The sequence below is a fragment of the Cetorhinus maximus genome, chromosome 22 (assembly GCF_964194155.1).
Source record: "Cetorhinus maximus chromosome 22, sCetMax3.hap1.1, whole genome shotgun sequence".
In the NCBI taxonomy this organism is placed as follows: Eukaryota; Metazoa; Chordata; class Chondrichthyes; order Lamniformes; family Cetorhinidae; genus Cetorhinus; species Cetorhinus maximus.
Window position 1 is genome coordinate 45,487,337 of NC_135900.1, and position 26,779 is coordinate 45,514,115.

The window sequence follows — 26,779 nt, forward strand, 5'->3', positions numbered from 1 at the left end:
CGAGTACCGGCAGGCAAGGTCAGGTTTGTCTGTATTGCCCACTCCCCCCACCCCGCCCCCCCATTGTTGAATAGCACGTCAGGCTCCCAAATGAAAAATGGCCTTTAAGGTGTGGTACTAGATGGGTAGCAATAGTGGAGTTCAGTTCATTTAAAAGAGCATTCGACCATCCACACACAAAATATACAAGAGCAATGCTGGTCAGTCTATGCAATATTTAGTGAAAAAGATCTGAAAATGCTCAAAATGTGCTCCAGCTGGATTAGCATTCAAAACAGCAACAAAGGCGGACATTCTGGGTGTGACCCTTCAAAAGGACAATTCAGAGGAAGGAAATGTTAAACTTCAACAAGTTAAATGGTAAACTTTCTTCCTTTGTCAGATGTTATTTAATTGGCACAGTATTATCAGCAGTAATGACTTCTGTTTTTATCTTGAATATTTCCAATACTTTTTGTTTTGCAATTTCAGCTCTACACAGCCAAAAGCACAAGACAGACTAAAACCTTCATGAACTCATGGTATGGCCCACAAAGGAATTAAGAGCTACTAAGGAAGCAATTTTCAAGTTCCAGCTTACATTGTAAACTTCACCTGACAAGTAACTTTGCTGAAAAAAATTACCTCATTACCTTGGTTTATCGAATTTTGCAGCACAGGTGGTGGTCATTCTGCCCATTGCACCTGTGCTGACTTTCTGAAAATGTTACCTCTTGTTCTTTCCCTGTAGCTTTTAAATTAACATTTCAGTTAGAACTAGTCCTACCAAGTTTCCAAAACATAAACCTGTCTTTTCTTTTGTTTTGATGCAGATGGATTTGTTATGTATTTCTAACATTTTTCTATTCTTGTCTAGGAAGTATAGTTATGGGGGAAGGACCATAATGATCCAAGACTACAAAAAACGCACAAAGTGCAAACATAGTTTCACTTGCTTCATCTTAAATGAGGTCTTTGCTTCTTTTTCAAGGTTAATAATACCCCCCAATTGTTTAAGCTTCCCTGAAGTTGTGCCAAACAGCAATGATTTCTGTTCATTGGTGTACTACTTGCAGATGATACAAGTTGCAAGACAAATTTAGCTCTTCATAATACTGATTAAAACATGCAGGCTATGTTCTGAACCGCCTACAAGATATTTAAAAACACAATATTTTACAGTAATGTGAGTTTTGCAACACTGTTGCAAAATAATTATTGCCATAAGGTTCACTACAGTGCTTTGTACTGAAAGAATGAAGTATTCCAAAATATAATGTTGAAACTGCTCTTAGAAATATCACTGCAGCTAAATGGCACTAAACTTGTTGGTTTTTAATGAGATCCATGAACGCAGAGCAAGAGTTCAGGAAATTATGTTTTCCTGCATCCCCTCTCTACACATGCATATAATCATTTAAATATTGTATTTGATATCAAACTTAGTTGGTGACTGAGACCTTAATCAGACAGCAGTGAATGAAATATGCTCTAGCAGCAGGGATGCAAATTCTGGAAATGCATATGCTACTTAAAAAGGTCTAAGCTGTACCTCTGGCAATATCACATCATTTAAAAATTTCCATGTACCCTTCAGAATATGAACGCGTTGATGTTTTCTCCAACTGAGTGATTTCCGATCTTTTCTTCAACTCAGCCAAAAGCCAACTTTTGGCTTTTTGGCTTAAATGATACTTTCTTTGGTATGTTTCAAATTAACATTATCACGAAAGTATAATTTTCAAAATATTATTTTGATTTATTGTAAAAGTAGGTTAATAGTGGGGTTTGGATAGTTTCTCTGCGCGCACGTGTGTGTGTGTGTGGAGGAGGGGGTAAATGAATTGGAGACAGCTGGCCTGGAGGCTTTGCTTCATCAAAAGAAGCTAGGTTTGAAATGTTAAATACATAAACATGGCTGAGGTTTTAGAATGCGAGGTAAGGAGAATTTACATTTCTAGATAAATCAGGGTAGTTTGAATTTCAAAGAGATGGTAGGATGTTACACCTAGCCAGAGAAGCTAGGCCAAGCAGTGTATTTGTTTTTCCCAAAGGTTACTGATAATATTAGCACCATTAAATGATTTATATTATGAGAAAGGTAAAGTTCCAAAGACATATGGAAACAAATGGGATTTACATTAAAAAGGAGAAACATGTAAAAAGGAGAAGAGGCTGTGTGTCAGGAAGGCATTGTGAGGTCTAACACAAGTGTGAGAAGCCTCCAGTATTTGTGCATTAAGCCAGCTGGCTACAGAAACCGAAGCTGGGAAAAGTCACTTTGAATTCTAAGTATTGTGGTAACTTGTTGGCATCTGTTTAAAATCTTTTTTTTAAATCGTTGCCTTAAGAGGGTGTAACTGAAAGCCAGGTTAATTAGGGGTTTTAGGAATCATTATAGTAGTAATTTGTTGATCTATGTATGTGCTTGAAATTTTTTCTTTTGTTAATAAATATTTAATTTAGTTTTTTTTAAAGAGTCTTGGTGGGCTTATTACTTCTGAATTCAGGGCAGGCATCTCAAAATAAATTACAAATTGCAGAACTGTTGTGACCGCATGATCACGTTTCCCTAGTGGATTTGATCCGCCTGGCACACTTCATCTGCCACATCACAACAAATTGGTGGGTCTTTGTGGGATATTTGAAATTCTTGACTGGTTTGGAGTTAGTAAATCTTAAGGTTACGAGTACGAGAAGCACTTTGAATTCAGGAGATGATGTGAGGGATTATTTTTCAAGTTGTGAGACTGCAAAAATGGTTGTATCCATAGCTAAAACGTTTTTGCAAGAAGAAGATATAACACTGATTGGGTTACAAAAAGTATCTAAGGGTAAGTTAACAGAATTGTCTGATACGTTGCAGTTGAGGTTACCTGTAGGGGCAAAGAAAGCAGACATAGTTGAAGTAATAACACAGCATTTGAAGTTGAAAGTGATACACGACACTAGTGAGTCACAGCTGGAGGTAGTGAAACTTCAGTTAGAAATGAGGAAGCTTGAATTTAAACAAGCAAAGGAACTGAAAATACTTGAATTGAAGGCAAAAGAAAAAGATATTTTCAAAAAGAAATGGAAATGTGAAAACTATCTCCAGATAGAAAAGTTAGCAATGGAGGAGAGAGAGAAGGAAAGAGACAGAGAGTACCAACTTAAAAGGCTGGATTTTAAAAAGAGACATCAGATGCTGAGGAAAGTTCTGATGTGAAAAAGTTGTTAACCTAAAACCCAGTGTGGAGATGTTTAAATTTGTGCAAGCTCTTCCGAAGTTTGAAGAGATGTGGAGGCGTTCTTTATTTCATTTGAGAAGATAACTAAACAGATGAAATGGCCACAAGAAAATTGGACACTGTTGTTACAGTCTAGGTTAATGGGTCGAGCACATGAGGTTTAAATTTCACTGTCAGAAGAAATGTCAGTTTTAAGGATGTGATAAAAAAGGCTATTTTGAGTGCATATGAGTTGGTTCCTGAGGCATACAGGCAGAAATTTAGGAATATAAGAAAATAGCCCGGGGCTTATATTGAGTTTGAGAGAGTAAAACAAAGTAATTTTGAACGGTGGATACTAGCAATAAAGATAGAGGCAACATATGCAGCTCTTAGAGAAGTAATTCTTTTGGAAGAACTTAAAGATGCAATTCCTTCAGTAGTGAGAATTCTTGTGGAGGAACAGAGTTAAAATGCAAGACAAGCAGCAGAAATAGCTGATGATTATGAGTTAGTTCATAGATCTAAACCTTTTTCTCATCACCTTCTTAAATCAGAGAAGGATAGAAAGTGGGAAGTTGAAAGGAAGGTGGGTAGTCAGGGAAGAGGAGTAGGTGGAAATTCCCAGCAAGTTTTTTTCTCAGACTAAAAAGGAAGGTGCTGAGGTGCTAGGAAGTGACGCTCAAAAATTGAGGTGTTTTCATTGTAATAAAGTTGGACACACAAAGTCAGTGTGTTGGAAATTACAGGGAAAATCTGTTGGAATTATTAGGATACAGAAAAGTTCTGGAAGTAAAAATACTGTGGGTTCTAAGGTTCGGGCACAGGAAAAAACAGTGGTTTGTGTACAGGTAAAACGGGAAGAATCAATGATAAGTAAAGAAGTGGGAATGTGTTCACAATTTATCCAAGGGGGTTCTGAGAAGCGGGATGCAGAAATGCTTAAAGCTTTTGTATGTGATGGGGAAGCCTTTCCATGTGTACAGGGTGGAGTAGGTAAAGATATTAAAATTTTAAGAGACAGGGGCTAGTCAATCCTTAATGTTGTGGGACAGTGATATTTATTGTTCAGAGGGAGTATTAGAGGAACAGATGAGGTTCATGGAGTGTAAATGGGGTTCATGGAGATGCTAAACCTATTCCATTGCAGAAGGTAAATTTAAAGAGTAAGTGGGAAACAGGTGAGGTGATTGTTGGAATAGCAGAAAAATTGCCCAATGCAGGGGTTCAATTCATTTAAGGTAATGATATAGCTGGGTCTTAGATGTGGGTGATGCCTAATGTAGTTGAGCAGCCTGTAGAGGTGTTTGCAACAGACGTGTTGCAGAAAGAGCATGCGGGATTGTTTCCAGATTGTGTGGTAACAAGATCACAAGCTCACAGGCCAAAACAGGGAGAAAAAGAACTTAAAAGGCATGGAAAGGTGTTGAAGTTCAATTAGCTGACATTGTCTTTGATAAGATTGTTCAGGAAGAGAGAATGGAGGGGAATGCAGCGGGGGTATTTAACTCAAGGCAGTTGGTAGAGTTACAGAAAAGGGATCTAAAAATAAAACAGTTATATCAGACAGCTTACTCAGAAACGGAGGCAAAATGTATTAACTTAAGGGTAATGTGTTAATGAGAAAGTGGTGTCCATATCAGGTTTCAACAGATGAAAACTGGGGGAAGTACATCAGGTTGCTATGCCATTTGGATGTAGAAATGAGATCCTGAGAACAGCTCATGAAATTTCAATGGGGGAATACTTAGGAATTAGAAAGACACAGGCAAAAATACAAAAACATTTTTATTGGCCTGGATTGCATAGAGATGTAGTCAAATTCTGCAGAACATGTCACACATGTCGGATGATAGGGAAACCACAAGCAGTGATTAAGTCAGCAACTTCAATTCCAATTCCAGCATTTGAAGAACCTTTTACTAGGGTCATGATTGATTGTGTAGGACCCCTCCCTAAGACTAAAAGTGGAAATCAGTGCTTACTGATAATAATGGATGTGTTTACAAGGTTTCCTGAAGCAATACCTTTGAAAAATATTACAGTAAAGAGCGTTGTGGAAGAGTTGACTAAATTTTTTTTACAAGATAAGGCATTAAGCCGGCTGTCTACAGAAACCGAAGCTGGGAAAAGCCACTTTGAATTCTACTGTCTAAGATATTGTGGTAACTTGCTGGCATCTGTTTAAATTTTTTTTTAAACTGTTGCCTTAACTGGGTTGTATCTGAAAGCCAGATTAAATAGGGGTTTTAGGAGTCATTATAGTAGTAATTTGCTGACCTACGTATGTGCTTGAAATCTTTTCCTTTATCAATAAATGTTTAATTTAGTTTTCTAAAAATCTCTAAAGTCTTGGCGGGCTTATTACTTCTGAATTCAGGGCATGCAACACAAAATAAAATACAAATTGCAAAACTATTGAGACTGCATGATCAAGTTTCCCAAATGGATTTGATCCGCCTGGCACATATCATCTGCCACATCATAGCACATACTGAATGGAACCCAAGTAAGGTTATGCAAACATATTTAGTAATAAATTTTATTAATAATGTTAATTAAATTTCCACAAAAAAATGTACCATATATACTTAAGTAATGGTTCATATCGTGTAAAAGTCGACCCCTGATTTCTGTCTGAAAAGATCCAAACTCATTGCACTGGCCACCTGCTCACCGCTGAAGTCAAACTCACCCTGATGCATACCTACTCATTGATAGAATCATTGAACAGCACATTAAAGGCAGCTGTTCAGCTTCTCGTGTCTGTGCACGTCAACACATGATGTCAAGAGTACCATCTCACTGGTGCGCAGTGTTACCACAAATCCCACCCTCTAATATGGCAACATGGTATCAACATGGAACAGCAGACACCCAACCCAGTTCAAACTTAAAGTTGTCGAGACTGCACAGCAGACAAATAATTATGCAGTAGCTACAGAATTCAAGATATCAAAGATGAACGTTAGAGATTAGAGGAAGTTATCTCCACAGCTTAGACAGATGCCCAAGAATAAATGCGCAAACAGAGGAAAGCCTAGCATGTAGCTGCAGTTGGAAAACAAAGTTACAAAGTACATCAATGAAAATCGTCAGAATTGATTCTGTTTCTTTCCAAATCTTTGCCCTAAAACAAGCAAGAACATTAAGTGTTGCAGATTTCAAAGCCAGCCCTGGATGGTGTACCAGGTTTATGAAGAGGAACAATTTTGTATTGTAACAGAAGGTCACTATTTCACAGCGTCTCCCAGTAGAACCTGATGGCAGATTTATCACAATTCAGCAATTTATAATCAAACATCGACAAAAGAATGGATACAGATTGGCCTGTATTGGGAACATGGATGAGACTCTCACGAATATTGATATGCCAGCCAATCAAATGGTGAGATAAGTTAGAGAGAAAACAGTGTTAGTGAAGTCAACTGGCCATGAAAAGAGTAGATTCTGCTGTCATGTATAAGAACGGGACAAAGCTAAAGCCAGTGGTGGTGTTCAAGAGAAAAACCCTCCCAAAACAGCAATATCCAAAAGGAGTAGTCATGCACATTCACAATAAAGGGTGGATGGATGAAGGTAACTTGAAAATATAGCTGAGGAAAGTTTGGAGTTTCCAACCAGGAGGTTATGTGAAAAAAAGTCTTCTCACCTTGGGACACATTCAGTTCACATCTTGTCGATATGTTGTTGCTGAAGTTAGATTACAAAACAGTGATTCCTGGTGGCCTAACTAGCTTTGATCAACCATTGGGTGTCTCTCTAAACAAGCCTTTCAAGAATACCATGAGAAAAAAGTGGAATGACTAGATGATCAGAGGAGAGAAGACATTCACCAAGGGAGGCAGAAATACCAGCTCTGACCTTAGCAACCCTGTGAGAAAGGGTTGTAAAAGCTTGAGATGAAATCAGAATGGAGATTGTCATCAAATCTTGCAAGAAATATAGGATATCCAATTCATCTGACAGCACAGAAGATGATTATTTGGAACGATATGGCTAATGACGACATGATTGCTGATGAAGATGATGTTGATGATCCATATGTTGATGCCATTCAAGAAACAGATTGGGCTGCGTTATTTGGCTCTGAAGACGAGGAGGGGGGTGATTTTTATGAACTTTAATAAACACTCAGTGCATGCTCTGCTGCTAAGTAGTATTCTTTGCTGTGCCATGAAAGAAGCTTAATTAAATTGTATAAATTTGTATATATGGCTTTTGTTTTTCATGAATTTGATAAATGTGATGAATTTACTGTACACAAATTAATGTCTGACTCCATGGAGGTTATTATTTATTCATAAATGAAAATGCTAGAGTCCATTATTAAGGAAGAAATAGCAGGACATTTAGAAAAGCTTAACGCAATCAAACAGAGTCAACATGGTTTTGTAAAAGGGAAATCACATTTGACAAATTTGCTTGAGTTCTTTGAGGATATAACAAGCAGAACAAACAGAGTTGATAAAAGGAACCGGTAGATGTAGTGTATTTGGATTTTCAGAACGCATTCGATAAGGTGCCACATAAAAGGTTACTGCACAAGATAACAGCTCACGGTACTAAGGGTAATGTATTAGCATGGATTGAGGATTGGTTAACACACAGAAGACAGAGTGTCGGGATTAATGGGTCTTTTTCAGGTTGGAAAGACGTAACTAGTGGAGTGCAACAAGGATCAGTCCTAGGACCTCAATTATTTATTATCTATATTAAAGACTTGGAGGAGGGGACAGAGTGTAATGTATCCAAATTTACTAATGATACAAAAACAGGTGGGAGGGCATGTTGCGATGCGGACATAAGGAATCTGCAAGGGGATATAGATAGGTTGAGTGAGTGGGCAAAAACTTGGCAGATGGAGTTTAATGTAGGAAAGTGTGAGGTTATACACCTTGGTAGGAAAAAGCAAAAGGCAGACTATTATTTAAATGGAGAGAATCTCCAAAAAATTGCAGCACAAAGGGATCTGAGTGTTCTTGTACACGAAACACAAAACGTTAGCATGTAGGTACAGCAAGTAATTAAGAAAGCAAATGGAATTTTGGCCTGTATTGGTAGGGGGTTGGAGTTCGAAAATTGGGAAGTCAACTGTATAGGGTGTTGGTGAGGCCGCACCTGGAGTACTATGTACAGTTTTGGTCCCCGCATTTAAGAAAGGATATACTGGCATTGGAGGCAGTTCAAAAGAGATTCACTTGGCTGATTCCTAGGATGAAGGGGTTGACTTATCAAGAACGGCTAAACAGGTTAGACCTTTATTCATTAGAGTTTAGAAGAATGAAGGGCGATCTTATTGAAACGTACAAGATTCTGAGGAGGCCTGACAAGGTAATGTTGAGATGATGTTTCCACTACTGGGGGAATCTTGAACTAGGGGACATAGTTACAGAATAAGGGGCACTCATTTAAAACTGAGATGTGAAGGAATTTCTTCTCTCAGAGGGTAGTGAATGTTTGGAATTCTCTACCTCAGAGTTGTGGGGGCTAGATCACAAAGTATTTAAAGAGGAGGTAGATAGATTTTTGAAATATCAGGGAGTTGAGGGCTATGAGGAGCTGGCATGAAAGAGGAACTGAGGCCTGGGGCAGATGAGCCATGATCTTACTGAATAGTAGGGCAGGCTTGAGGGGCCAAATGGCCTACTATTTCTTATGTTCTTATGAAAATTCAATAATAAAAATACTCTTTGGCTCTTTTTATGTAACATTTGTAGGCGGGGTTGTCAGTAAGCATCTCTGACCTGGCAACTCTGTGATAGCGCAATGATGGGAGAGGGTGGATTTCAACCCGTTGAAACTATTAATCATGTAAAAGTTGATCCCCTACCTTTTGGCTAAAAATTTAGTCTTAGAAACTCGACTTTTATGTGAGTATATATGGTTGTTGTTTTTCAAATTTATTTCAAGTATTAATTACTTGTTTCCCGTCAATCCATCAGGCATTCTAGTTACTTCAAAATTGAGTTGGGGAGTGGAATACAGTGAGTGCATGTTGGAGGCTGGGATATGGCGAGCTTGACTGGTGAAGAGTGATGAAGTCCCAAAATTTATAATGGTGAATTTGTAGAAAGCAATTTCAGTATCTTATCAGAAGGCAGTGTGCTGGCAGGTGTCACTGTAGTGGTGTGCATTGATTGGATGTTACTGCAGTCTGTTCAGAACAGGGTGTGGGTGGTCAAACTGGGAGCATGAGTCTTTGCATCTTCGTGCATGCCACATTCCCATTACCAATTTAACTTCTGGTTTCATGAGGGACTTGACATTTGCACAGGTTGGTCAAGGCCTCAACAACACTCAGGCTCCTATGATGCATAAAAGACTCCAAAACAATTTTAACACATAGCTCTGCAGATTTTGCTGAATGCCAGACTTTCAGAGAAAGGTAGTGATAGTTGGATCCCCCAGGACCAGAAAAGACCCAAAAAGTTACATTTTAAAAAAAATTTATTATGGTTTTCTTGCAGGCTGAGAGGGGCAGGAGCACCAGGATCATAAATCACATCATTAACAGGATTCTTAAGATATGATTTGTCAGCCCTAAATGATAGTGACAATATTTAGTCACATTTATGGTGCAAATCCAACATTTTCATTAACACAAGAATACAACAAATAGGGAGCAGAAGTGGACCATATGGCCTGTTGAGCCTGCTCCGCCATTCAATATGATCACGGCTGATGTTGACCTTCGACTTCATTTTCCTGACTTCTCTCCATATCACTTGGTTCCCCGGGGCCAAAAATCTGACTATCCCAACCTCAAATGTATTCAATGATGAAGCATCAGCAACCCTCTGGGGTAGAGAATTCCAAAGCTTCACCATCCTCTCAGTGAAATAATTATTCCTCAGTTCATTCCTAAATGATCAGCCCCTTATCCTAAGACTCTATCCATGTTTTAGACTCCCCAGCCAGTGGAAACAATCTCTCAGCATCTACCCGATCAAGCCCCTTCAGAATTTTGTATGTTTCAATTAGATCATCTCTCCAGCTTCTAAACTCCAGAGAATATAAACCCAATTTACTCAGCTTCTCATCATGGGACAACTCCCTCATCCCAGGGACCAATTTACTGAATCTTCGCTGTATTGCCTCCAATGCAAGTGTATCCTTTCTTTAATGTGGAGACCAAAACCGCACCCAGTATTCCAGATGTGGTCTCACTAAAACCCTGTACAATTGTAGCAAGACTCCTTTACTCTTGTATTCCAATCCCCCTGCAATAAAGGCCAACATGCCATTTGCCTTCCTAATTGCTTGCTGCACCTCCATGCTAACTTTCTGCACTCCTTGTATGAGCACACCCAAGTCTCTTTTAACATCATCACTTGACAAGTTTCACGCCTTTTAAAAATATATTCTTACTACCAGAATGAATAGCTTCATATTTCCCTACTCTATACTCCACCTGCCACCTTATTGCTCACTTAACTGCCGGGATTTTCCGGCCCCGTCACGGGCAGGACCTGGCACGGGCGAAGCGGCGCCCCAGCCAGAAGTCCATTGACTTGCAGCGGGACGGAAGATCACGGTGGCGGGTGGGTGCAGAAAATCCCGCTGAATAGCTCATCCATCCACCTAGCTTGGTGTCAGCAGCAAACTTAGGTATATTACTCTCTGTCTCTTCCTCTAAGCCATTAGTATAGATTGGAAATAGCTGAGGCTCCAGCACTGATCCATGTAACACTCCACTATTCACCAACTGTAAACTTGAAAAAGCTCCATTTATGCCCACTCTCTGCCTTCTATCTGTTAACCAATCTTCTATCCATGCTATTACCCCAACTCCATGAGCCCTTATCTTGCTTATTAACCTTTTTTGAAGCACCTTATTGAATGCCTTTTGGAAATCCAGGTATACTACATCTGCTGGTTCTTCTTTACTAGTTACATCCTCAAAAATTCTAATAAATTCGTCAAACAGGGTTTCCCCTTCGTAAAACCATGTTGATTTGTTCTAATCATACTAAGTGCATTGTTAAGAATTCCTTAATAATAGATTCCAGCATTTTGCTAACAAGTGATGTCAAGCTAACTGGGCTGTAGTTCCCTGTTTCTCTCTCACTCCTTTCTTGAAAAGTATTGTAACATTTGCCACCTTCCAATCTGATGGGACCATTCCCAAAACTAGGTAATTTTGGAAAATCATAGCTAATCCACTATCTCTGCAACTATTTCTTTTAGAACTCTAGGGTGTAGGCCATTAGGTCCCAGATGTTTGTTGGATTTTAATTCCTCAAATTTCATCAATACTTTTTCTTTCCTGTTATTAATTTCCTCAGTCTTTTTAGCACCTAGGTTACTGTCTATTTCTGGCATGAAACTTGTGTCTTCTACTGGGAAGACAGACAGAAAATATTTGTTCAATGCCTCTGCCATTTCCTTATTCCCCATGATAATTTCCCCCATCTCTGCTTCTAAGGAACCAACATTTACTTTAGCTACTCTCTTCCTTTTTATATTCCAAGAAAAGCACTTACAATTTGTTTTAATATTTCTGATTAGTTTACTCTCATTTTAATTTTTCCTCTTTTAATCAACTTTCTGGTGGCCCTGTGCTGGTTTCTAAAACTTGCTAAGGTGTTTTGCAACATTGCAAGCCCCTTCTTTTAATCTAATACTATCCTTAACTTCCCGAATGAGCTACGGATAGGTTTCTTTTGCTGAGTTTTTCAATGGAATGTATTTTTGTTGAATTTTGAAATGTTTCTTTAAATGTTCCCCACTGTTCATTTTTCCTTTATTTAATCTTTCATGGGATGTGGGCATCACTGTCAAGGCCAGCATTTGTTGCCCACTTCTAACTGCCCTTAAAATGAGTGGCTTGCAGAGCCTTTTAAGAAGGCAGTTAAGAATCAACCACGTTTTTGTGGGTCTGGAGTCACATGTAGGCCAGACCAGATAAGGACATTAGTGAACAATCGATGATAGTTTCATGGAACCATTACAGAGACTTAGCCTTTTATTCCATACTTATTATGAATTGAATTTAAGTTCCCTGAGCTGCTGTAGTGGGATTTGAACCCATGCCCCCAGGGTATCAGCCTGAGCCTCTGAATACTAGTTCAGTGATATTACCATTACAACATCAACTCCAAGTGCCTTTTAGTCTATTTACACAATTAATTTTATTAAGTTCTCCCCTCATACCCATGTAATTGGCTTTAAGTTTAAGATTCTTGTTTATTATTGGAATATGTCACTTTCAACCTTAACATGGAATAAAATGGTATTATGATTAATATTTCTCAGTGGATCTTTTACTATGACAATACTAATTAACCCTGCTTCATTACACAATACTAGATCTAAGATAACTTTACCTCTAGTTATTCCACAACATATTGCTCCAAAAAACTGTAACAAAACATTCTATAAACTCATCTTCTAGACTACTCTTGCTAATTTTATTACAATTATTACATTGCCACTCCTCAGAAGAATCAGCCCACAGTTTAAACTGAGCACATCTTGAATTAAATGGTCAATCAGGGCACACATGCCTCCAAACCTACTCAAAACTGATGAGAAAAATATCAGGGTTTAAAATTACAATATTGAACGTTTGATGCCTACTGAAAAGAAAATGGCCATAAAACGGCCACAATGCTGTTTGGAAGCTCCTCTCTCAACTGTAACTTACAAATACTGCACACCCCATCCTGCTCCCACTACCCAAGAGCGCCAAATTTTATGCTTGAAGCTAAGCTGCAATGTAACAGTACCAAGATTGAACGCGATGGCCTTGTGACCTTTTTTGTCTTTTTAAACAGTGATTGACTGTGCTTTCTGTTCTCCAAACACGAGTAAACTTATGCTATATACTGCTTTACAATATTTTGGCAACAAAAAGCAACCTAATGAACCATGGAGGTGATTTGAGAAAATAATATTATTGAAAAAGGAGTACATTTTGGTTCAGCCACTACATAAATATATGAAGCGCAAAAATTTTGCTAATGTCTTCCTCCATACTAACATCCTCCATACCAATAAACTGCCGTTTGTTTTACACACATGTACCATTCCTTCACAGTTTAAGGGTGGCAATTTTCTCCAAAAAGCGTAAATCGTTTTGATTCAAATATCTTGGCATGAAATCCTTATCCAGGTCAAAGCTGGCAACTAGTAGTGCTTTTTGCTTGTCCTATCCATTATTTTCCTAAATACATTTAACCTAGTACTACAAATTGTGAAAAAAAGTGTGTATGTTTGATGAAAATTTTGAAAATTGAACCAGACTGAACAACACAGAAAAAATTGCAGGATGAAATAATAGGAAGACAGCAGTTCAACCATACCTCCCAAAAGCTATCACTGGGTGCTTCAATCACAATTGAATCATCATATGACATGATGGTGCTTAAAGTGTTCCAGAGCTGGCAGCTGGAGGTCTTCCAAAGCTAAAAAGATAGTGAAAAATAAGTATTAGTGGAAACATAACATAGAATAACACAGTAACTAATTACTTTTCAAGCATATCTAACAGGGATTTCATCATCTCCAAAGCAAAGCTTTAACTACTTGATCAGAAAGTACATTGGAAAGCTGTACCTGGTCTCTCTTCTGTATGCACAAGTGCACTGCTTCCCAGCTCAGCACATTTCTTCTGCTGGAGGGACAGCAAAGATCTATACTGTCTATGCTGGTTGACAGGAAAACTGCTGAGTACCGCAAGAAATATTTTTGATCCCTCTTCCCTTTCTTTACTACTAAACATGATCACAGAACTTACAAGTATATACCCAATGTTTAGGATTTTAAGTCTTATTGCAGGCTTAAAAAGCTGTATTTCAGTCAGCACACAGTGAAACCTATTCTAAGTTGCCCTGTACATCTATTTTTTTCACTCCCTTACCCTAGCCCCTTAACAGGAACTTTCAGTGGATGGCACCATACTTGATACCACTCTTCTTCTGATAAACCTTCCAGTATATGGGTGCAATTTCCCATCTGGGACCAAGTCCCATGGCAGGGGCGGGTGCTGGGACGGGGAGTGTTTCCAGCTGCGGAGGCCGACAGGAAATACCGTGGAATCTTGTATCCCTGGCGTCATTAATTATGTAGTCGGGGGTTTCCCAACGTCTAGTCAGGGGTTTCCCGACATCTAGCGCGTCGGGACGGGCTAGATGACGCGCACCTTGCCATCATATCTGGGCACCATATTTAAGAGGTGCCCAAACATCCAACTTACTGCCAAGACCAAAAGAGATGGCAGGAAGCGGAGAGAGAGGTCCCACACCTAAGTTCAGTGGTACATCCCTGCTCATCCTCCTCGACCAGGTGGACGTCAGGAAGAGTGTTCTTTACCCAGCTGAAGGGAGGAGGCGGCCGAGCCGGGAAACCAACCGTGCATTGGTGCAGGTCACCAATAATGTAAGTGCCCAGGCTGTCCAGCGCAGGTCAGCCATCCAATGCCAGAAAAGGATGAATGACCTCATCTGGTCCGCCAGGCTAATGAAGCTTCAGCTGTTCACACTAACCACAATGAAACTGATATGTCAGGGGACAAGGGCCTCAGTGGTAACAGCATAAGGTCTTGCCTCATAGCCTCACTGCAGTGCATCCACTTTGCGGTGGAGTGACCACTGTGCCCCCTTCCCCCTTTCACATAGAGAGGTCAATCCTGTATGCAAAGGGGTGGGGGGAGAATGGATTCAGGCGCAGAGGGCACCAACAACCTATGCAAGTGTCATGTCTCTCTGAGCCTTATCCTTGCACTGGAGGCAGCTGACCTACAGCCCTTCTGGACAACTTGCAGAGCATTAAGGTCTTGCTACGCAATCAAGTGGGTTATCTCTAAGAGTGGAAATATGAAAAATGAACATGAAAATGCCATGTACAAATGTTTGCAACATACAATTCTTTTCAAATCCATCTTTTCTGTTGTCTTTGAGCAGGCTAATTTGAGGCACAACTGTTGAGAACAGCAGAAGATGGGAGGGGGGCACCCACATCTGCAGTTTCTCACGGGATTCAAGGACAGGGCGGCCCAGCTAGCAGGTGTGGAGTGAGACCGGGCAATTGGAGATGGGGAGACTGGATTTGGGCTTCCACCCAGTAAGGATCCATGGTATAGAAGCCTGAGGCCAAGGGTGCCTCCATGCTGGAGGCAGCTCAGGCTGTCGCTCGCTCTCTCTCACTTACAGGTGCCACCAGGAAGAGGCCAAGGTCTGAGCCAGGAGAATCCCTGTCAGTCCTCAGCAGAAGCCCAAGCCCAGGTAGGAAGCAGGAGAGAAGACGAGAGATGTGCACCTGTAGAGGTATCACAGCAGACACCTGCACCCTCCACCAGCCCAGAGACACACACCTCATGGGTATGAGCTCTAGTGTAGGAAGGGTCTCGCACTCTTGGTGGTCACCGCACAGACACGCCCACAACAGGAGGAGGCAGGATCAGCTGGGGAAGAGGTATCTGTGAGGTCCAAATCCGATAAAGGGCCTCTGGAATCAGCTTTCCAACTAATGGCGGAGAGTCAGCAACAGAAGGGGGAACATCAGGCAGAGGAGTTGGAGGCCCTCAGCAGCAGTATGTCTTCCTGCTGGCTGACGAAGTGCTGTCGACCTGTGCGTGCATCGAGATCTCCACTGGGAGGCTGGCAGACTCCATGGAGATCCTAGTCCAGCAGATCCTGCCGGAAATGTGCACAGGCCTGAGCTCCACCACAGTAGCCATGGGGGAGCTTCTGCAGTTGGCACGTGAGAGGGTGACAGGGCAGCTTGACCTCTCTCCAGGTGCCCTTTCCTCTCTAGAAGTCAGGCCAGGGCTGTTGGACACCCAAAGGGAGGAGGAGTGGCAGCTGGACGCCCCTGGGACATCCACTCACGAATCTCACGAGGTTATCCGGCCCTTCTGAATACCGTCTGCCTTTGACCACTTCAACCTTATTTTCTGCACCGCAGGGGGAGCAGCTGGCTCACAGGAGGACAGTCAAAGGAAGCCGGGGTCCTACCGGCCTTGGTTCTCCAGGGGACGGCTGCCAAAGTCATCCAAGGCAACAGGGCCAGCTAATCAGCAGGCTGCCTCCGCCCCTGCTGTGGATGTCGGGGGAGCAGCTTTCAGCAATAGCGGGCCAAGGAAAATCAAGAAATTCCGATCACAATCGATTGCACGGGCAAACAATTGATTATCACAATTAGGGAACTTATGTAACTATAATCACTATCACTTCAATAATGCCTACAGTCTTGTTTCAGCGTGGTCCTTAAGGCTTACCGAATGCAAACCCACCCCACCCCCGAATGAATCTGCAGAAAGTCAAGCCTATGTGCCAGGGCCCTTGCAAGTCATGTGCAAGCACTCTCCCATGTACACCGAGCCATCATCTATTAAAGTCTCATGTATCCCAGGTCTCTAGCATTGTCAAAACTATGCATGCTGGGGTTCCCTTTCAGCTGTCTAGTTGAGATGACCTGCATCTCCGACCACCCACTGACCCTATTCCCACGCAGCATCTTGGGATCTACATCGCAAGGCTCTGCTTAGTTTTGACTAGACCAGCAATGGTTGTAGTCATATTCTTCAAGAGCTGTGGCACTGTCTCCTCTCCCCCAGTCACCTACACCCTTTCCCCCATACCACTGACACCGCCCCTCCACAGACCAGCATAACTTTCGACCTCCTCACTGTTACCCTTCAACCCTCTCCTTTCTCCTTTGACAATGTTCAAGTCAACATTCACATATAGTTCCTCGCAAAGAATCCCACCTACTGCAACCACTGACCTGCCCACCCTCCTCCTGCTCACCTACCGAGTGCGTGTGTCTCTGCGCTCCCACCAATGACCCTCGGCGCCCATTCACACACCATTGCACCCTCAACCTCCCACCTGACTGGCTCCCTCTGCCCCCTATAATCCTCAACATTTCCTCATACCACGCCTACACTCAGTTTGCTCCCCAGGAGTCTACAATTGGTTCCACTGACCCCTCCCAGATCCCTCCCTGTGAGCCCATTCACACCTGGACACCCTCCCATGCCCCTTCTCTTCTGAGCACCCCCCCACCCATGCCCCTTCACACCTGCACATAATCACCTCCACTGCACCCACCACAGCACTTCCCACCCTCCACCCTCCATTCCATCCCACCACCTTGATACACCCATGTAATACCCTTTTCAGGACCCCCACCCACCCACACCCCACTCTAGGCTTGTACCACCCCCTCCCCCACCACCTCTTCATTCCTCTCCTAACCTTCTTTAACCGCACCCCCCCACCCCCCAAACACCCAACAGACCCTCAGCACCCAACAGTATCGCCTGCTGCCTTCCACCTGCAGCTGGACAATCCATTCCATGGCACAATCCCTGGAAGAAGGTCCGATCCCATGGCAGAGTCCCTAGAAGAAGGTCCGATGCTTAACCGAGGTTAGTGAATGGAGAACTCCCACCTTCAGGAAGCTGTTTTGCGGAGATGATCCACGTGGATCAAGCTCCACCCACCCTGTGCTCCAGGGTACAGTAGCTGGAAATCTCCAACTTCTCCTCGGATCTCCACGAGCTACCCAAGGCCTTCTTAAGATTAAGTCTCGACTTTTGCACTCCATGTTGGTTCAGATGTGTTCTGGACCGGCATGTTTTCCTGCTTGCATCGTGGAGGATCAGGTGTGTGTATGTGTGTGTGGGTTCCAGTCGGGCTTTCACCTGCAGCCATTAGCAGGATGCAAATCGGTTTCACTCTAGCCTCTGGCAGGAATCATGAACCACCATGGCGGGCAGTATCGGAAGATCCCGCCATCATTTCATACCGGCGTGATACCAATTTTTGCACCTTCTGCCGAATTCTCCCCCCACCCACCCACCCGCCACTGAACCTGCTGACGGGGGCATGGGAGAATTCCACCCTATATATTTTGTAGAATAACAATGCCCAATCTACATATTCCAAATTATACTTTTAAACTAATCCTTTATATCTTAAAAATGATGATAGCATTTTATCTCAAACTACAATGAAAATCAATGGAAAAACCTATTTTGGAAATGCCAACATTTATCTGCAGTACCTGTTACGCCTATATGTGATAGTGTGACTGGTATTTACAGCATTAAAGCCTGTTACATACCTTAGAAATACGTGTGCACTTCATATAGGAAAATATATGACTCTGCAGGGGAACTTTTTTTTTAATTTGTTGTTGGAGGTTGGTGTCACTGGCCAGGCCAGCATTTATTACCCATCCCTAGTTGCCCTAGTTCAAAGGACATTTAAGAGTCAACCACATTGCTGTGGGTCTGGAGGACCAGGGAAGATTTCCTTCCCTAAAAGGACAATAGTGAACCAGATGGGGTTTTACAACAATCAATGGTTTCATGGTCATCATTAGATGATGATCTATCATCTAATCTAATCTATCATCTAATCATTATTAGACTTTTAATCCCAGATTTTTATTGAATTCAAATTCCACCATCTGTCATTGGCAGAGCATTACCCTGGGTCTCTGGATTACTAATTCAGTGACAATACCACTACGCCATCGCCTCCCCCAACATGATCTCCCTCTAATTTAGATAATGTTGTAGCATGTCAGGTTCAGGTTTTTAAGAATCTGTATACCAGATACCAAGTATAAATGTACCAAGTATAAAAATAAGTAAACAATACTTCTACATACCATAAATACTTGAACTAAATACTTATTCATAGGCCACATTCATCTTCACTAACCAATTCCTGAACCATACTGCTAATGTTTTTATGGCAAAATGGTTGTTCAATCTCTGTCTTGGTCAGAAATTTTCTGCCATAGATTGCCAAAACTATTCCCCTACCTTGCCTGCCAACAATCAAAAGCAGTACTACCATGTGATAACACCAGACTTATATTGCAGCACTTAATTCCTGACTTTGCAAGACATGTTAATAAATAGATAAACAAAACTTCAATACCAGGAATGATCCAAGTTTATAATCCCTGACAGAATGAATATACTGTTTGATATGGTGTTAATGCAAAATGATTATTTGTTTGGTGCTTTCAAAGGAGTAAACAAACTTGGAAAAAAATGGATTTACCTAATCAAAAACTTATAGAATACATTTACCGTTTGTGTGAGCCATTTTCTTCATCTACAACATTATAGTGTTATACATGAAAGTAATATCAATCTCATTTACACTGAACTATACCCTTTTTATGTATCATAGTTTGGTGACAATGTGTAATAAAATCCAATTTCCTGCCATTTGTGCAAAAAATCTTGCAGAAGTGAAACTCGATAATTTTATCACCAGGGTGCCGGGACCAGAACAATTCCTGTCAATATTTGAAGAGAAGCTGGCTGCATTGAGAAAGGCAGCGGCAAGGCCTTGGAGGGATTTGCAATCAAAGTTGAGAATTTTAAAATCAAGACACTGTTTGACCAGGAACCAAAGAAGGTCAGAAAGCACATGGGTGATAGGTGAATGGGGCATGGTGAATGTTAAGCCACAGACAGAAGAGTTTTGGGTGACCTCATGTTTACAAGGGTAGAATGTGGAAGATCAGCCAAAAGTGCACTGAAATGGTCAAGAGGTAACAAAAGCATGGGGTTACAGCAGATTAAGTTGGGTGATACTGTGGAGGTGGAATTTATGCCCGGAAGCACATTTCAGAATCAAATACGGCACCAAAGTTGTAAACAGGCTGGTTAAGTCCCAGAATGTTGCCAAGGAGAGGAGTAGAATCAGCAGCTAGTGTTACAAATGTGTACATTAAGATTATTTTTTATTTGGAAGTTGTAACTTGTAAATAAATGAAAGAACACCTGGTCTGAGGGGCTGGTAGAAAGACCTGAGGTAATTGCAGATCAAAGGGTGGCCCACGTTATGTTGGTGAAGCCATGATGTGAAGTATTAGAAGATAAACAATGGGAGCCTTATTAACTATCTCGAGCAGACGGTCTGTCTTGTAAGCACTTGAGAGAGGGTTTAAATTATTCATGTAATTTCCCCAGATCAGAGAAGGGTTTGAAGGCAACTGGTAAATAAGGGAAGGTTTGAAGTATCCACATACTTTTCAAATCAAATGAAAAGTTTAGAGTTAAAAATAAGTGATTTGCATTTCTATGTGAAAACAAATCCTATGTGTCACATTGTCAAGGAGATGGGTTGAGAGGGGAAGTTCCCTTTGATTTAATTATCTCTGCTGTTTTCAGTCTGTGAGGCAGTCAGCCTAAGTGAGAGGGCAGTCTGTGTCCTGAGCAGCTTGTGGCTCAGTCCATAGCACCCTCGCCTTTGAATCAGAAGGTTGTGGGTTCATGTCCCACTCCCGGAAACCAAGAACTGTGATTGTACTCAAAAGAGTTGCAATCTGTGACTGTTGATAACTCAAAAGCTTGAAAGAGAGAGAGAGAGAGAGAGAGAGAAAGACAGAGAGAGAGAGAGAGAGAAAGAGAGAGAGTGTGTCAGCCAACAGCCAGTACAAGGAACAGAGATTCCCCCAGGAGCCAGGGGTGCTGCTAATTTGGAACCAGTGTGCAAGGATGTGAGTAAGGCCCATGCTCAAACTGGAGAAATCCAAATTTCTGAGATGTTGAAGTAGGGCTGGAAGATTCGCCTAGCTGGATATTAGAGGGAGAATCCCCAAGAAACCTCTTACCTCAGAATATAATATTGCACCCAAGGGTATTCAGGGTGAATTCCTGGGAACTGTGACAAATCTTGATTTGGTTCCAGGAGAATTAAACAGCCGCTCATGAACCTAACATAAAAAGGGATTCTCGGTTGAAACTAAAAGCAGAACGGGGAGTGTTCTGTTCAGGGTGTTGGTTTAAAGTATAAGTGCTTATGAGATATAGTGTTATGTTAGTAGTGCTTGTTCTGACATTTGTCACATCAAAATTAAAGTTTTTGTTTAAACTGTGGAATCCTGTTACATGGTCTTTTCAGTTAATAACTGAAAATTCAAATTTCTTTTTAAAAGATACCGGCCTCTACCGAGATGGTAACAATAGGGAATGGAGCTTGCAGCGGGGACCGTGAACAATGGTTTCAGTCTTCCCAATATTTCACTGGAGAAAATTTCTGCTCACCCAGTACTGGATATCAGATGAGAAATAGAAAGGGGCCAAAGATAGAAGGTATGCAATACAGAAAAGAAGTTGAATTATCTTTGTATCCCAGGATGAGCTTGGAACAGCAAGCAGCTTTCGTAGACAGGAGCAGGATCCGACAGCGTTTAATCTGGTCCAGCCACGTCTGGCGGTGAATGACTAAACCCAGTTATCCACCATATCCTTTCAAGACTTCACCCTTGGACTTAATGGAGCAGAGATGAGGGCCGTACCAAGGACATTGGCCAGGGTAACAGAGAATAATGATTTCACTGGGGACTAAGGCATCAAAGGTGGAGGTGAGGGTGCAGCTCAGCAAATCAAAATCTGCATAAACGTTGTAGCAATTGGAGGGCCAAAGCTTAGACAGTTTGGATTTTGAAAGTGTAGTTCTAAATGAATTAGGGGTTGAATGTCTCTCAAGAATCAGCCTCACCTCAGTGTTAACATAAGACCATGAGACACAGGAGCAGAAATTAGGCCATTCGGCCCATTGAGTCTGCTCCACCATTCAATCATGGCTGATAAGTTTCTCAACCCCATTCTTCCGCCTTCTCCCCGTAACCTTTGATCCCCTTACCAATCAAGAACCTATCTATCTCGGTCTTAAATACACTCAATCACCTGGCTTCCACAGCCTTCTGTGGCAATGAATTCCATAGATTCACCACTCTCTGGCTAAAGAAGTTTCTCCTCATCTCTGTTCTAAAAGGTCTTCCCTTTACTCTGAGGCTGTGCCCTCAGGTCCTAGTCTCTCCTACTAATGGAAACATCTTTCCCCCCCATCCACTCTATCCAGGCCTTTCAGTATTCTGTATTCAGCACTCTTGCCTTCAAGTCAAAGACATTGATTCAAGCCCCACTCCAGAGACAGGGACACACAATCCTCAGTGCAGTACTGAGGGAATGCTGCAACATTGGGGATTGTTTTTTTCAGGGGCGGATAGAGGGGACAGGGTTGGGGCATGGAATGGAGGTGATACAGGGAAGTGACCTGAGAGCCTTATCCGTGATTGATAAAAATGGGGCTAGTAAGTCCACATAAAATGGCAAGATGAAGGTGGTGACAGTAAATATGGGTTGGAAAGTTTATGGGGAGGAAGAGGCTTAGGGAGGATAACAGGGCAGTGAACTCAACAGAGAATAAGAGGGTAGTGAACTTACAGCATGATGAGTTGAGACAGAGATTGAAATCAGCTGAAATACAGTTGAAATATAGCGCTGCATTCCAAGCTTGCACCTGAAGTGTATGATATACAAATGAAATTCAAGTTTCACAGATGACTACAAACTATAGCATCTTGGACAGATTTACAGAAATAACTTGCATTTATATAGCGCTTTTCTTGGCCTCAAGGCGTCACGAAGCACTTCAAAGCCAATGAGGCACTTCTGGAGTGTGTTTCTGGAGTGTAGTAATGTTTGCCCAGAGCAAGATATTTTGATGGTGTTCATTGAGGAATAAATGTCGGTCAGGACACTGGGAGAATTCCACTGGCTGACTTCAAAAATGCCATGGAATCTTATACATCCACCCAAACTGTCCAACAGGTTTAATGCTTAAACCAAAAAGACAGCGCCTCCAACATTGCAGCATTCCCTCTGTACCACACTGAAAATTGTGCGCTTATGTCCCTGGAGTGGAGCTTGAATTTATGACTTTAACTCAGAGGCAAGAGTGCTAACACGGAGGTGAAGCTGATGCTTAAGAAACATTGGTCACAGTGGAGCATTTTCTTAGATTAGATCAGGAGAATCTAGCTCATGAATAGAAGTGCCATCAAAGCACAATATCAGTGATGTAATAATCTAAGTATAAATTAAATTAATGCATTACATTAACACATTCCTTGGCAGTAAAACAAACATGAAAAACAAACGTAAGCAATGAAATCCAGGCAGGCTGATAAGGAACTTGAAAGGGCATCATTATTCATTGTACTACTGTCAGCTGCAATGTCTTCCCCTTTTTAAGGCAATTATTCAATCAGTTGCAATGTCAAACTCAAGCCGTATCTCAACATCCCTGACTACCAAATAGGCTAACGCTACATGGCCAGTATGTCAGTTATTTTTCACTATGTGCAGGGCTCTTATGCATTTTTTGGAGCTCTTAGCGGTGCAATAGTCATGATCAGCACTGTAAATAAGCAAAAGCGTGATGTTAGCGGGGAGTGAAATTCAATTTTGGCAACTGAAGATGAATCTCACCTCCAGGTGTCACAGGAACTAAAGTTGCATGGCATCACCCATTATTAATGATTCAGTTGAATTTGTGCAAATTGCAGGCATCAGCATACCAGAAGTGCAATGGATTAGCCTCAAACTGGGACAGCCATCGTCTTGATCATGGTCTTTCCCCTGCAATAGTGCTTCACCTTTCCAGCATAGTGCAGAAAATATCTTTGTATCTGTACACAATCTCTACCAAATTTCTCATTTGTAGAAACATCGCTATTTCTACAAATTAATCTCAAGAGGGGAGTGGTGCTTTTAAAGAGATCAATGCAAGAAAAGATATATTTCACTATACTGCCATTCTTCCATAATTTGTTTAAAAGTTACTAAACTCTTTCCATCTCTGCAACGTCATATTGTAAATTCAGTAAATTATTTTGGTATTCTACAGAAGGTCTACCTTTAATTCTCCTTGGACATTTGCTCATTTTAACTAGCCTGATGTGACATTTTCCCTCTCTCCCCTTTAGCTGTCACTGTATTGACCATCCATTCATATTTTCTGAAGCTATGAAAGTTGATGATGTCACAAAGAATTTGGCCCATAACTTCCTAGCTCCAGGGTGTAAAAACTAGGGGGGGGGGGGGGGGGGGAGAACCTCAAAGATGTGCTGCGAAGCAACCCCCCAACCCCTCCCCGAAGTTCCCAGGCAAGGGCTGCGTGGCAATATCCCGAGGAAGTTCAAATTTCCCGAATAGTTACCCAGGAAAAGTTAGAAGAATTAAAACCACTTCTAACCCCTGGTAACTATAGTACTGCCCCCCTCCCAACCCCTCCACTGACCATCCACCTTCAACCAACCAACCTCCACACCCAACACTGACCACCCGACCCCATTCCCCTGACCAACCAACACCCCTTCCCCCAGGCTAACTGATCCCCAACCGCCCGACTGCCCTCCCACCGACCCCCTCGACCAACCAATCCCCACCCGCCCCAACCAATCAAGCACACCCCCCAATCCTACCCACTTACTTTACAAATTTACCTTCTCCCTAGCTTCTGAAAGTGGGTGGACCTTTAAATTTACTTGCTTCAGAGCAGCTAGTGCTGTAAAAAGAGGGTGTGGTTTCCTTACATCCGACTCTCCAGCCTTCGACACAAGGCCTCAGGAACATGCTGCACTGGACAGTTCTCGCCCAGCCTGAGTTGGAAGGCCGGGCAAGAAAGGAGCAGCTGAATTTCCAGGTAAGCAACTAGGAGCAGAGTGGCAATCCGACTCTGATTAGCACTCCATGTAAGTTCAGGCCCTTTGTGTTTATTATTGCCCATGATCAAAGGTTTTTTTTGTGTGAGGTTAGTGTGTGTTCTTAACCTCACAGTGGTTTGTCCCAATTTAAATTATTTCAGCAGCAAGCTTATGTGAATTTAAAATAAAGATGATTATTTATTACACTTTTGCCCTGTAGGTTTTAACACGACTTCTCACGCTTGCTATCACACACACAAAAAATGGATACAGATAAGGAAAAGAACAATAGAATTACAAGTTGAAATGATTTTAGTCTCCTTCATAGCAGGCCTGTTTCTTAGCTGAACTACTTCTGTAGCTGGAGTGGAAGTCAGGTTAAAAATAAGATTTTCAGTAAGCTGTGAGGTTTCTTGTAATTGAGTTGCCAGGAAGTCTGCTTTCAGGTGAAGGTACAGCTGCTTTACCTTGGCTGCGCCATCTTGCAGCTGGTTAGATGGCTTTTCAGATGTCAGTTGGAATCTCTAATGGTGTTTCGCTGCTCAGAATAGCTTCTGCCGTAACTTTTAAAAGCATGCCTTAACCATGCAACCTATGCATGTCCAAAGAACATTCCCAACTAAGGTAGTGAGTTGGGCCAATACACATCATGTGCTGTGGCTTTTTACACTTGAGTGTTTGAGATGTGGGACAGTCACAATACAATGAAAGGCTGACGATACTTATTTCATATTCGTCTAACACCCATTGAGTTTCGATGTCTCAATTGCCAATGTTGAGGCAGGAAGACAAATTTGCTGGTATCATAGTCCTGGTTGTTTACAGTTCATCCTTAAAAGGATTTGTGCATTTCACAAGTGACTGGGATTGTTTATATTTTACTGAGGTATTTGTTTGAGTTTCAGGTCTTATCTGGAGCCCATATTGCTAAAGTCACATGATGTGTTGTCAGCCATATTAAAATCTGTTGTGTCCATTTTATAGAATACAGCTTTAAAATTTTTACTATCTTCATGCCTCTACTGGGCATGACAAAGCTCACTTTTAAAATATCGAACTCCACAGTTCTAACCTAACATAGCTCTTAACTTAAATGATTTTACTATTTATATTACATACCTATCACTGCAATCTTTTTGGCGTTTCAGTAAATCATGTGCAAATGCCCTGGGCTTTCACAAATTTTAACAGGATCTGGCACTATGCAGTTCTAAATAAATTGCTATCATGTGGTCTTCAACCAAAGTTGTATTTATAGATATCTGGCTAACTGCTAAATTATTAGATATGCTGTGGTTGATGGCTTTTTCAACTGATGTAAAGATAAATCTACATTACTTACCAGCAAAATTTAGCCCATGGAAGAAAGGGGAAAGTATTAGTTTCAATACAAAGTTAGCTAATGATAGGAAGCAGAGAGTAGTGGTGAATGATTGTTTTTCAAATTGGAGGAAGGTATACAGTAGAGTTCCCCTATGATCCGTACAAGGGCCACTAGTTTTCTTGATATATATTAATAAGCTAGAATTGGGTATGCAGGACACAATTTCAAAGTTTGTAGATGACACTAAACTTGGAAGTATTGTGAACTGTGAGGATGGTGATAGACTTCGAGAGGACATAGACAAGCTGGTGGAATGAGTGGACACATTACAGATGAAGTTCAATGCAGAGAGGTGTGAAAAACGAGGGGGAGCATCATAAAAGAGGCATAATTTTAAAGGAAGTGCAGGAACAGAGGCACTGGGTGGGAGGGGGGTGTGTATGTGGGTTTGTGTACAAATTGTTGAAGGTGGCAGGACAGGTTGAAAAAGTAGTTAATAACGCATAGAGCACAAAAGCAACAAACATATGATGAGCGGCTTATAAAACACAGCTTCAGCCTCAACTGGATTATAGTGTCCAATTCTGGGCACCACACTTTAGGAAAGATGTGAAGGCTTTAGAAAGGGCGCAAAAAAGATTTATGAAAATCATTTCAAGCTTGAAGGGCTTCAGTTATATGGATAGACTGAAGAAGCTGGGTTGTTCTCTTTAGAGAAAGTTAAGAGTAGATTTGATAGGGGTTCAAAATCATGAAGGGTCTAGACAGAATAGACAGAGACACACTATTCCTA

General features: G+C 41.5%; 1 protein-coding gene across 9 annotated transcripts in view; it reads right to left on the bottom strand.

Annotated features, from left to right (window-relative positions):
- The window catches only part of LOC144696662 (protein kinase C and casein kinase substrate in neurons protein 2-like), a 123,493-nt gene that overhangs the window by 51,839 nt on the left and 44,875 nt on the right, over nt 1-26,779 (bottom strand). For all 9 annotated transcript variants that reach the window (XM_078568228.1, XM_078568227.1, XM_078568226.1 and 6 more), the window contains one exon: nt 13,496-13,597. In XM_078568228.1, coding sequence (XP_078424354.1) covers nt 13,496-13,549 — 54 coding nt within the window. In that variant the 5' untranslated portion in view covers nt 13,550-13,597. Of the gene's footprint in view, nt 1-13,495; nt 13,598-26,779 lie in introns of those variants that run through there.